The sequence below is a fragment of the Thunnus albacares genome, chromosome 9 (genome assembly GCF_914725855.1).
Source record: "Thunnus albacares chromosome 9, fThuAlb1.1, whole genome shotgun sequence".
NCBI lineage: Eukaryota > Metazoa > Chordata > Actinopteri > Scombriformes > Scombridae > Thunnus > Thunnus albacares.
In genome coordinates, this window is record NC_058114.1 from 12,821,729 (window position 1) to 12,834,442 (window position 12,714).

The 12,714-nt window shown below is 36.7% G+C and overlaps 1 protein-coding gene across 6 annotated transcripts in view; it reads right to left on the reverse strand.

The window, feature by feature from the left end:
- The window catches only part of LOC122988462 (E3 ubiquitin-protein ligase rnf213-alpha-like), a 56,524-nt gene that overhangs the window by 29,554 nt on the left and 14,256 nt on the right, over positions 1–12,714 (reverse strand). For all 6 annotated transcript variants that reach the window (XM_044360777.1, XM_044360776.1, XM_044360779.1 and 3 more), the window contains 18 exons: positions 12,078–12,349; positions 11,660–11,919; positions 10,485–10,685; positions 9,762–9,954; positions 9,611–9,666; positions 9,318–9,477; positions 8,832–8,981; positions 8,576–8,674; positions 8,372–8,494; positions 7,189–7,378; positions 6,743–6,916; positions 6,093–6,245; positions 3,767–4,386; positions 3,184–3,343; positions 2,893–3,110; positions 2,188–2,325; positions 1,639–1,794; positions 225–1,506 (listed from right to left, as the gene is read on the reverse strand). In XM_044360777.1, coding sequence (XP_044216712.1) covers positions 225–1,506; positions 1,639–1,794; positions 2,188–2,325; positions 2,893–3,110; positions 3,184–3,343; positions 3,767–4,386; positions 6,093–6,245; positions 6,743–6,916; positions 7,189–7,378; positions 8,372–8,494; positions 8,576–8,674; positions 8,832–8,981; positions 9,318–9,477; positions 9,611–9,666; positions 9,762–9,954; positions 10,485–10,685; positions 11,660–11,919; positions 12,078–12,349 — 4,605 coding nt within the window. The remainder of the gene's footprint in view (positions 1–224; positions 1,507–1,638; positions 1,795–2,187; positions 2,326–2,892; positions 3,111–3,183; positions 3,344–3,766; positions 4,387–6,092; positions 6,246–6,742; positions 6,917–7,188; positions 7,379–8,371; positions 8,495–8,575; positions 8,675–8,831; positions 8,982–9,317; positions 9,478–9,610; positions 9,667–9,761; positions 9,955–10,484; positions 10,686–11,659; positions 11,920–12,077; positions 12,350–12,714) is intronic.

The window sequence follows — 12,714 nt, forward strand, 5'->3', positions numbered from 1 at the left end:
TGATAGTATTTATTTAAAGGTGAGCATCATTCGATGCGAGAATAGGTTTAAGATATAAGCTCACTTGACATATATATATATATATAACGTATAACCATAGAAATTGTTATTTTTTTCTTTTGTTTGTTTTGTTGCTAATCTATCTATTTACCTACATAATTTTCTTAAATAACACCAGCCTATACTTATATATATAAAAAAGCTACTGTACATGTAAGACTCACCAACTCCTGCACGTCTAGAAGCAACAATGCCAACAGAATGGCCACCCTTGAACACAGCATTCTTGTGATCCGAGGGGACAGTGTAATGCTGGGACAAGTACTTCTGGATCCTTTCCAATGACTCTTTTGGCACAAAGTCTCTTTTGAACTGACTGAATACAGTAGGAATGTAAGTGTGCTCCCTGTCAGAGCTGCAGTAGATCACCAGACTGTATTCATGTTTAAACAGGGAACGCAGTTTCTGAAAACACTTCTCCATTGCACAGCTAACTTCATAGCTTAGTTGGTCTGCTCGAAGCATTGTGTAAATCTTCTGGCCAAAGTCACCTGGTGTGAGACATCTCCTCAGGAAAAGCTCTACTTGCTCATATGATGTTGCAGGGGTACATAAGAGAACCTCATCATAACTCGGCAGTGGCTCATAGTCATTGGTCATGTATAAGCAGATACTTGAAGTCAGGACCTCATCTTGTGGGCAGATTATGAGATTAGGTTGGTTTGAGACAAGGCCTTTTGGGAGTGTTCTTCTGAGTGAATTGTCTTTTGTGTCTGAGAGTATTGTTTCCTCCCATTCATCTTCATTTTGGTATTCTGTGTCAGTCATCATTTTTAACAGACCCCCTAAACTCCTTATGTCCAAAAGATCATGGAAAAATATTCCCTCGTTCTTCATGTAGGCATTCCACAACTCTTCCAGTTCTTTCAAACCAACAGTCTGTTCTGCCTTTTCTGCTGGATCATCAGTTGTAACTTGACTCATATTGGCTGATGACATAGTCATGTCATCCTGGTGAAGAAAGTGACTTTGAAATGGAATATCTTCGTTGACCCTTTTGCCAGGCTCAAATTGGTTGTGAAACCTTCTCCATGTGCTCCAGACATCTGATGTTGTGCAGTTTGGTTTGATGAAAGAGAGCATCATCAAAGCTTTGTCCTCTATTACTGCATTCTCATTTGTTGGAGTCACAACACTGCACAGGTAGGATATTTGTTCTGCCGTGAAGAAGTTTAAGTAGTAGTGATCAGATCTCTGTTTGTTCATGAAGTTCTGCCAGTCATCAAGAAACAACTCCATCTTCTTGGACAGAGCTGTAAGTTGTTCAACCAGACTTCCACATACTTCGATGTGATGCACAGTCTTGCAAAAGTTGATTTCCATAATGATACATGGGCCACTCCGAGTTTTGCAATAAATCTTAGCTTCCCAAAACCTGAAGAGTGGGTTCCCTGCAGCATAAAGGTCTACAAATACTTTTGCAAGCCTCTGGACGTTGTCAAACACCTGATTATAAAGAAGAAAAAGCGTGATTACGGGCAAAATATACATTTTTCTATTAAATATCTAATTAATTTACTGAAAAGCAGACATAAATCTCTTGTAACAAATTCAAAATGTATAATAATTATATAATACCTCAGCGAAGCATTCCACCTCACTCTGATTTTGTTCCCCTCTTCCAGACATGAGCATGAGTTTGTTTTGCAACTCTTTCAGGTCATCATAGGTGCATGTCATGTTTTCTTCAGGTCCATCCTGAATTTGCAGCATCAGTGAAGTCTCTAAAATTAGCTATAGAGGGAAGTATCAATATGATAAGGACCACATTGGTGTTAAAGTCCTTAGACCTGAAAACTACCATCACATGCATAAGACAAGAAAAGACACATAATTCATATATTCGGTACATTGCAATACATTTTGTGCTGACAATGCAACACTGTGCAGGGTAACTTGGTCAGGTGCTGAACATTTTCAAAATCAAAAACTTCTTTTTGACCATTTGTATTTTAAATGCTCAGTTTATTTTATTAAGATTAGGTTTTTATTTTGTTATATGTGATTCTTTCTAATTTACAGTATATAACTTAGTTTGTTTGTCCAGGTGACAACACTTTTTTTGGCTAACTGTTGTGTTTTTCATATCCAGGTTTAAACATGTTTATGCACCAGTTTCATGCAAACCTTTTTCTGGTTCTGGGCCTTGATGATGTATATCCCTCTCTCATTGATGGATGTAGCCAGGGACAGAGATGAAAATTCAACAGATCCATGGCTTTCCTTAACAGTTTTTAACCACTCCAGATGCCGTGCTGTATCCCGCTATAATCAGACAACAAACAAAAAATTCTGAGTGTATTTTTTAGTTTCAAAAGTTTCTAGTGAGTTTTGTTGTAAAGGCTGATAAAATAAATTAACAGGATTTGCCATGCACAGTAAACTAGCTAGATCGTACCCCTCAGGGATTATCCTTTTGCTTTTTTTCTTGAATGTGAATGAACAATAATCAAAAAAAATATTTTTTTTAAAACAAGAATCTTGAATCTGGCACAATTGAATTTGAATTTGACCATGATTCCTAATGGTTAAGAATAAATTTTACTTTCTAACCTAACTGTTGAAATTTGAGGAAGAGGGGACACCGCTAGAAACAGCTTTACAATGGAGTCCATTGTTAAAGCAAGCATCACTAGTGATTTTACTGATCCTAGGGGTCCATTGTGTAACCATACCATTTAAATAATAATTCATTGGGATTTTGGAAAACGACTGCCTGTTTCAACCTTTAACTACCAAATCATAAGTACTTGTGAATGTACATGATACAGCTGTGACTGTAGTCGCAATGTTAGTTACAGTGTGGAGGCAACATGAAGGGTCGAATCTCACCAGCTTCTTTGGTATATTTCTGTCATTTTCAAGTGCTTTCCACAATTTTGACAACGACTCATTGAAGGCCTTAAAATCAGAGTCCTCCTTCAGTCCATACAATATGGATGAGTAACCAAGAACAGCATCATGGAAACAGGCCACTCGATCCACATCCAGGTCATTTTCTCCAGCAGAGATGGATGCCAGGTCAACAAAAACTTTCAGCTCATTGATATCTGCAATTACAAATTTCCTTTAGATGAAGCAAATAATTGTGTTCAACTCTAACAAAAATGGAATCTGTTGTACCTTCAAGTGCCTTTTTAACCCACTGGACAAACTCTGATGTCAGACTGAGTTGCTGAAGACATTCCCTGCGATTATCTGTAATGTCCTTCAGGATATGTTTGGCATTTATGAAGGTATCATCTATGCAATTCAGGCTGTTTTTCTTGAAGTCAGCTTGATTCTGAAAAGTATACATTACAGTAAGAAATTGTTTAGTGCATGATTCATGATGCCAGTTAAGATGTGTATAAAAGCCTATCTGAATTAACAGTTAATGGGTACAGGAAGACTGAGGGTGAATGTTTTATCATACTTATATTTCAATTTCCATTTCCCATTTCAGTCTCTACATTACAACAAAGTATGTCAGTATTTCATGAGAGTACGAGACCAAACTAGTTTTCAACAATAAATTTACACAGAGGATTAGCTACTTACTTGACTGCAATATACACTACACAACTAACAATATCCACCAAAAATATTACAGAGTCTCTTATGAATGGAGCCATGTCAGTAGGTGTGCTGTTAATATCTTACAAGTAAGGACTGGTGACTTATTATAAAGACAGCTCTTTTGAATTTACAATTGTTAGGAACATACCATTTGCAGCAATTTCTCCAGCACTTTGAAGTCTCCTTCCGGACATATTGTGTTCCTGATATCCATGATGATTTTGGCAGTGTCCATTGCAAGATGAAGATCCTGGTACTGTTGAATCTGGTTAATTCTTTCTGTGATCCATCTTCTGTTATCAGATGGATTTGTTCTGCACATGATCTGTAAATCTTTTCGCAAGTCTTCGTAATTTCCTTTATAGTCCTCAAAGAGGCTGTCTATTTCCTCCAGTAACAATTCCCCACTCTTCAGACCATCATAGAGCCCTTTGTACTTGCTGTAGCAGCTCTGGAATATTTTGCTGTAGATCAGGTCGAGAGTGTAGATTTCTTCATTCCCATCGAGATGTTCAGTATCATCAGTATCAGGTTGGTCTCTTGACAGCTCTTCCACTCGGTTCATCCAGCACACTTTGAAGATTGAGCTGTCTTTAATGGCATGCAGTTCTGAAGCCATTTGTCGGGTGATATCACAAAGGTTGAAATAAGTGACCTGCCCAACCGTAGGAGGGCGCTGTCCATCAAGAGTGAGAACCTTCATAAATTCATTCAGATTCATCGTCTCAGTTTTCTGATGAAGTTTTATGTCCAACCCCATGAAGTCAACTGCGGATTAAAATATATTATTAAGAATATATGTAGATATACAGATGGTCTTCTCAGTCCAAAAACCACTATAGTATATCAAGATCCACGATCTGCAAAGAATCACTTTCAATGTTGAGGAGTAGCAACTGGATACTAAGGCCTTGTCAGATCAACTTAATTCCTCACATGGTTGGTTAGACAAAGTTAATGCAAGCAGCCCTGCGGAGGAACCACAGACTTGGAACAAGGCATGTGTATGATTCTATCTCATGGGATAAAAAGTAGCATGCCGTTCAAACAAGCACCTTACTATCAAGTGAGATAAGTTCACTATGGACTATCTACTGGACTACTAGACACTTTGAGAAAAACCACTCCCATTGTGGGATCTGGTTCCAATACCTTGTTTTAAGGTGACCACAGCTATACTTTTAGCTTGTATCTTTTGACTTGACACACTAAATCAGGCTACTTCCTTTGCAGAGGATGTTAGGCTCCGTGTCTCATTTTTTATTCCCACACTGCAAAGTTCAGCTCCTCTCCTGACAAATGGGAACTGCAGAAGATGATACCCATCATCATGCAGGTGGTAAGCCCTCGGGCCAACAGCCTGAACTGTTCATTCTGGCTTTTTGCCTGGTTAAGTTACATTTGTTCCTGAATACTAAAATGTCTCAAAAATTAACAAAGGAATATAAGCAAAATACGAACACCTCTCAACATTCTGTAGTTCAAATAGCACAACAAGGTTGTAGCATCAGTGTACATCTGTCCTTGGTCTTGAGCACCTTCCCTAAATAACTGCTCTAATGTTTTATGTCAGGTCAGATCTTCTCATTTTAATTATCGCCTTCTGAGGCCTCCATACTCCATACTTATGATTTTTATCATTTGAATCAGGTGACAATCTATGCAAACATATATACTGTATGTCTCCAAGAAATACAAAAATGTTAATTATGTTGTCAAATCACACCATAACATAGCATCTTTATCCTAAAGCCTCCTTCACACATAGTTCCCAGTAAATTACTTGGATAACCTTTCAGTGACTAGTGATTTTCACGATTCACACATGCAGCTACATTCAGGAACATTTCTGCCTTGCGCCTTTTCACATATGCTATGGCAATGCCAGAATAGATGGGCAAAGTACAGTCAAGCAGATGGCGATAATGCAACACTTATAGATGCAAACAACCATAAAACTCAACAGAAGGAGAGGGTGAAACTTGCGAAGCTCAGATCAAACTTTCAAACTAGGCAGTGCTGATCAAATATGAATCAAGATTATGTTACTGCATTGCCTATTTCTCATCTCAAATGTTTCAAGAAACATGTTTTAGTGTACTGTTTAGCTGTAAAATGAGAAAGTTTGTGACGTAGCTGCCATGTTGAAAACAGTCTTGAGTGGTTCACTCGCTCCACGTGAAAACATCTTTTGTCAGAAGGATGTAACCCTTTACGTGCTTGTCCCTGCAATGTTACTGCTTTCATTCACAACATGGGCATTTTCCCTGAAATGTTAGGTCTTGAGGTGGGAAATCGGCAGTACAGATTTCCCTGAATATTGATCCCTACTCCCATTCACACATGACCCCATACAGGAAATGTTCCTTAACATTTCAGGAAAAGACTGCATGCGTGAAAGGAGCTTAAGATGGGGTTTCTAACAAACTTAATTCTTAACATAATTTTCCTCTCAATGTGTCATTGCTGCCTACCTTTGACATGTTGTGGAAGCTCCTGGCAGATTTGTAGAAGACTTCTGACCAGCTCCTTCTCATTGTGGACAGCTTCTGCTTCCTCGTTTCTTAGTCTCAGTAACCGTCTCATGTTTCTGTCATCTTTACAACGACCATCATCACAGAGGCCATCTAGAGGAACATAAACACTTGGATGAGCACAAATACAGAAGTAGAATTACAACTGTGAATTTAAAAAAAGAATAACACCTATTGAAGTTTCTAAGTGTCCCCATAAAGGTGCATATACATACACACAGACACCATACATGGTGAATATAAAATATGTGCATACAACAGACATGCTTTAAAGCAGTGGTTCCCAACCTGCGGGTCGAGTTTTTTTTTTTCATGCTTTGAGGACCACAAGTTAAATATGTCCATTGTATTGGAATTGCAGAAGAGGCGTTCAATGGTGGAAAAATATGTTCTGTTGTAATTTGGGTGAACCAGCCTTTTACATAATGGACATACTGTACTAGCATTGTCATGAGTGCTAACATTTCAGTACTACTTTTAATTCTATATACAATTTCATACTTAAAAAATAAATGTATGGTGAGATGAAAGAGAAGAAAAAGGAGGTAGAGGAGAAGAAGAACTAGAAATATACAGATATTCCGATTCACCTATCTTCAGCAAGTCAACAAATTCTTGTTCTCTCTGGAGGATCTGGTCTAAAGTTTTCATTTGAATTTCCCCACTGAGGAACTTCTCTGATACAGATTTGAATGCTGAACTCGCCAAAGTCATCCTGATTTGAGCTTCATCTGACAATCTGTCAATCAGTCCTTCTCTTGCACCTGGAAAACAAGCAAAGTGCAAACATAAACTACAAAACATTTTACTATTATCTATGTGTACATAAAAATCAAACAGCCAATCACAATAAATGTACGGTGAGACAGTTAAGTTCAAAACAATCCCCTGCCTGTCAACCTTCACTTTCTTTCCTTTAGTCATTACAATTTTCTTTTACCACTTTATTATAGAGAGTGACCATAGCCTTTAGACATTAAGAAGAGCTAATTCCCAGTTAATCTTGTGACATTATATTTAACATTTAAGTATTTACCTGCCATTTGGAAGACAGTTTTGGCCATGGGCCAATTTAAAAGGTACTCAAATATCAAGTCCTCTCCTTCAATGTAATCTCCTTTGGCATCTGTGGGCCATGACTTCAGCACAACAACAGACATCAGCTTCCCAAACTTTTTGATATCATGTCTCTCCAATAGAGCTGAAACATTTCTGCCAGATTTATCCTAACAGAAAGAAATCACAGGAAAAAAATAATGCACAAAAAATGAAATTTGTATTTATGTTTTAAGAAGATTAAGGAAACATGCACATGCAGTTTTTGTCATGCAGGTGCTACAAGGTTGAGCCAATCTATGTCAAACAAACTGTCTTTGGGGGTCCTTCATTTGAAGGATTCATAATTAAAGCATTGTAACATTAACTATAATTTGTTATAGAATGGATATACAACCTTAAATGGTTTACATTCTTCATATGAATACACACAAAAAGATATCCTTAAGTACTTACAACTCAAGGTTCATTATACAATACAGGATTGCACAATGAAATTCAGTTGTGACCCCCTCCATGTTACACCCATAAACAATGTATTTACAAATATAAACATATTTTAAATTAGAATAGAATAAAACAATTAATTTGGCAATAAAATATAATAAAGTATATACAAGTAAAACTAAATAAGAAGTTAAAAAGGAAAAACTATATTACATATCCAAGGAATATACACACATACATATACATATACATATACATATATACATACAAATAATACATACACTCACCAAGCACTTTATTAGGAACACCTGTGCAATCTAATGCACAGGGCAATGGGTAGTGGTGGTGAACTGGAGTGCATTATCTTGAAAAGTGTTCCTAATATTTTGCCACTTTCTCTCTATGTATAAAATATAAGGAACACTTTTCAATGCAATGCATTCCAGTACACCACCACCACCCTCTACGACCTCAATAATAAACATAGAGTAGAATTATTACTTTTTGTCAAGAAAAACTGAAAATGTATAAGCTTCATAAAAGTAGAATTTATGGCAGAGCTGTTGTATTGGATTGCATTAGATTGCATAGGTGTTCCTAATAAAGTGCTCCATGAGTGTATATAACCACATGTTTTTACAATATGTGCAAAAATATCTAATATGTAAATTGTATATGTCATATTATACTGTATTAACTGGTTATTATCAAAATACCTGACAAATGGCTGCAATCGCCTCCAAAGCACATTTCTCCATTGACCTGCATAGCACTGGACTTGTCTTGCTCAGTTCTTCCATCTTGTTAGAGTAGATTCCAATTTGATTCACTGGGTGTTCCTAGCAAATAAGCACATAATCTTAGTCTTGTTTCTCAAGTTCACGTGCAAAGCATGTAAACACAAAGAAATCCAGTCTTACCTGTTTTAACTTTCCTTCAAAATCCTCCATGAAGGTGGTTCTCCAGAATGAAGTATGTTGCTCATGACTGAAGGATAGTGAGAGTAACTTGTTCCATACCTAGAAAGAGAAACATCCTATGGATTTCATAGCTCTGCTACATCACAATTTATGTACTGCAGACCATGTCAAATTGCTACCACACTAGAAAAAAAAAATTTAAAACCATGACAGAGAACATCATATGCAGTATATTACTGAATTCATTTCTGCTTACCTCAATTTCATGTGGTACAGAAAATTGTGGTACAGAAAATTGTGTGCGATTCCATTCATTCAGCAATTTGTTTTTGAAGGTAGTTCTCCGCCATTCCCTCATTGTTTTTAATGTCTCCCCGATTGACTCTTCATGAATCCTCTCTCTTGACTGGAATAGCAATTATAATATATATGTATATTATGGACATCATGATATTTAATATGGATATCTATTCACTGCTTGCATTTTAGCATTAAAAATTTCAATGATTAATATAAAATATATACTTCATTTACACACGAGATACAAGTGTGCAGACTTTTCCCACAAGTAGACAAATGTTTGGAAGTGAAAAACAATCAAATGTTTCACAATATCATGTGATCCATATTAGTTGAATTATTTATTTTCTCAATAGACGATAGACAAGATAGACATTTCAAGCTTTGACAAGATTTTGATAGAAGGCTATAGGCCTGTCACACACTGATGGTTGACTCTCACCTGGGAATCAGTGCAGTCATATGACTTTGCAATCAGACAGACAAGTTCAAGGAAGATAAGAGGGATATCACAGCGGCCTGGATCTGTTGTGTTACGGCAGATAGAACGAAGAAGCCTTACTGCAGTTTTCAGGCAACACTCTCCATATTTGTCATCAAAACTATAGGAAGAAAATATTTGAATTATTGTTGTGTATGAATTCATTTTGCTATCAATATTCTGTAGATAGTGAAATTCATAGACATTACTGCAGAGATACTGTATTACAGTGACAATTTTTTTTTTTTATTTACCTATTATTGCGATGGCTTTCTTTTTTGATGAGATGGGATGCCAATTCTTCCAAAGTCTGTAATCCAAATCACATAAGAATTGAAATTTGTAGACATAGTTCAACATCATGAGGTAAAATTCAAGCAAGTGGTAGCTTTTAAGGATACATACCCTGTAGTCGGAGTGAGTTATACCAGATCTGACACTGAAATGCATGTGAAGAAGAATGTCAAGGAGCTCCACTGGCACACGGGACATGAAGCTCATCAGATCATCCAAACTCAGCAGAGACATCCAAGAGTGCGCAAGAAAATGATCGATGTCCACCAGGTATGCATGGTCTTTCATGATTCCGATCAGACTCCTGATATAAAGTCAGAGTTGTTTATGGTGACCAGGTGTTGAGGGGAAGAAAAAAAAATCAGGATATCCCCAGGAATCTTAGGCTCCACATTAGTTCTACACGCTAATGAAAGACCTAATTTTTGGGGGGATTTTGCCACATGCAAAGGATGTCCTCCTCCACTACCAATTTCATAGCCGTAGGGTCATTTCTATAATCTGAATTTGGAATTGTTTTCTATTTTATTCTGGTGCCAGCAGCTAAGCAGCTGCTCCTGCAATTGTTTGGAAACACTGCATCCGCATCCTCCCATGGTAATAAATATTTAGCTTTTTCATCCTAGCCAATATACAAAAAGCACTGTTTATGGTTGGTTGTGAAATACATACGTTAAAAATTAACCACTGGTTGGTTTGGGATTTCTGTGTATAAAAGTCAAATATTGGAACAGCTACCATATATTGTTATTTAGGGCCACTGATATTTTCTCCAGATATTTCAAAAGGATCTGCACATGTGCTCTGTAGAGGAAAATAACATAATTTACATACCTTGTGTCTCTGTACATATTTGTTCCCTTGCTCCCCCTCAAGCCACTCCAGGAGTCAAACTCTGGGTTCAAGACAGGTGGAACTGCCTCAAATGGCTTGCTTTCTCCTCTCAGTAGGTGAATCAGAGGAATGACCAAGACCCACTTCTCAATCCGGCGATCACTAGCACTGCTGCAAAGAATCTCAACAGCATCCGCAACACTATACCAAAGAAGAAATCAGTATTTAGCTTCATTATGTTTAGAATAGAAGCTTTTTGTTGGGGAAAAAACATAAAATATCTCTAAAAAATATCTATCTAAAAATTATACCATATTATAATACTTGTTTTATTTCTACTCTATGTTGTTGGAAGATAAGGTCAACTGTATTTAGAACTACAATATAAAGTCCAATTGAATGTACACTGAGCAAACATGAAGGTCATGATCAATGCCATCTGCATAAATTTAAAACCGCATTTTATGCAAGTTAATCTAAATCTAATCAAGTTTACCTTATCTAGCAAATTCTCTAAAAGTTCAGCATCCATACCAACGCACTATAATTGTTTGTAAGCAATTAAATGGTGCATTACTGCCAACACCTGGTAAAGAATGTTGCAGGATGGACAGACCCTTTTGACAAACAAGTCCACTGACGTACTGTTTTCAGGGTAAAGCTCAATTCTGTTGCCTCAAACTCCCTGCGATCTTATATTCTCATCTCGAGTTGCCACTATCCTTTTTCATTATGCAGAATTTATGACCCTCAATCAAATAATCAGTTTTTCATCATGACAAAACAAAGCCTCATATCAAAATCCCAAATCCCAATATATTGAAATCATGAAAAAACAAAGCTTGTTATAGGGTATGGCTAAATAATTAGTCACCTCTTATGAGAAAGCACAACATGAAAATAATTAACCCCATTGCCTTCAGTTTTAAGTTGACCCTTGTCTACCTAATTTCTGATACTACTTACAAGCCAAATACTAAAGCTGACTGAACATTATCAGGCTGATAGTCACCATTGTTTTCTATTAATACTTGAATGGGGTCTTTAGTTAACCTTTAACTCATTTTTAATCATTTGTTTTCTTGTCTATTTTTTATTTATAAATTATAATCTTGATAATTTTCATACAGTACTGTTGTTATTTCACACTTTAACTAAAACTTCACATTAGTTACCTTTTCTTATCTGGTAAAGGGCTTGCAAAGTCTTTCCAGAAAGAGCGAAATTGGTGTGCTGGCTTCTTAGGCAGGCAAAGAAGATCACATAGATTAGATATCTGTTGATCTGTCATGTGTTCTCTCAGATACTTGTTGTAAACAAGCAAACCAATAACTCCTGCATGCAGAGGTGGTAAGAGGGATTCTGTTTTTTCTCTCCCCTTTCTGGACATGGGATAGATGTTTTCCTCCAGAAAACTTTTAAGCAGGATTTTCACCTGGAAAAAGTAAAGGAACAAGGTAATAGCAGATGTCAAATACTTACATTCTGATCAGACCTTTTGGTGGAAAACAGTATATATTAATTAAATTTATCTTAGATTTTAGGAGACCATTCTGGATGTGGATGTGTACTGCTGTAGAACAAAACCTTTACCTGTTCTGGACCATACGGTAATCCCCATGATCTTTCCACGCCATCGTGAAGTAGTGGATAGCTGTATGCTTCAATGAACTGTCTTAGCAGGAAAAAGAAGTCACCCACATTTTGTTCATTCCAGGTTGTAAGAAGATCAAAGATTATTTTTAGCATTTCCCTGCCAGCCTGGTCTCTTCCTTTCATTACAGCTTCTTGGGTAGATTTCAAGAAAGTCCAGAAATTCTTCTTCACATCAGAATGGATGACATCATCATACTGGTGCCACTCGCCTTAAAAGTTCAACAGCAAAAAAATTACAGGGGTCAGTAATTGCTACATTCATTTGGCCCATTCATACTGTATATGTTTTAGATGTTTTAGCAGCAGGGCTAGGTCGAAACAAATTGTTGAGTTAAGAGTGCGTTTGTACTAAGCAAGTTCTTTATAGTTTGTTTCAATGTCTCTTCCTTTAATAAAGTTGGTTAGGGCATAGTCTGAAGAAACAAATTAAATTGAGGAAGCTGAAAACTTTGACAGAATTTATGGCTAAATTCTAAGATGAGTGAATTGGTCTTTGTTCTGGGATATTTTTTGCTTTTTTAGGATTTTTGTCTGTTTTAGTGCATCATTTTGTCTGCAACTTCTTATGCAGCTT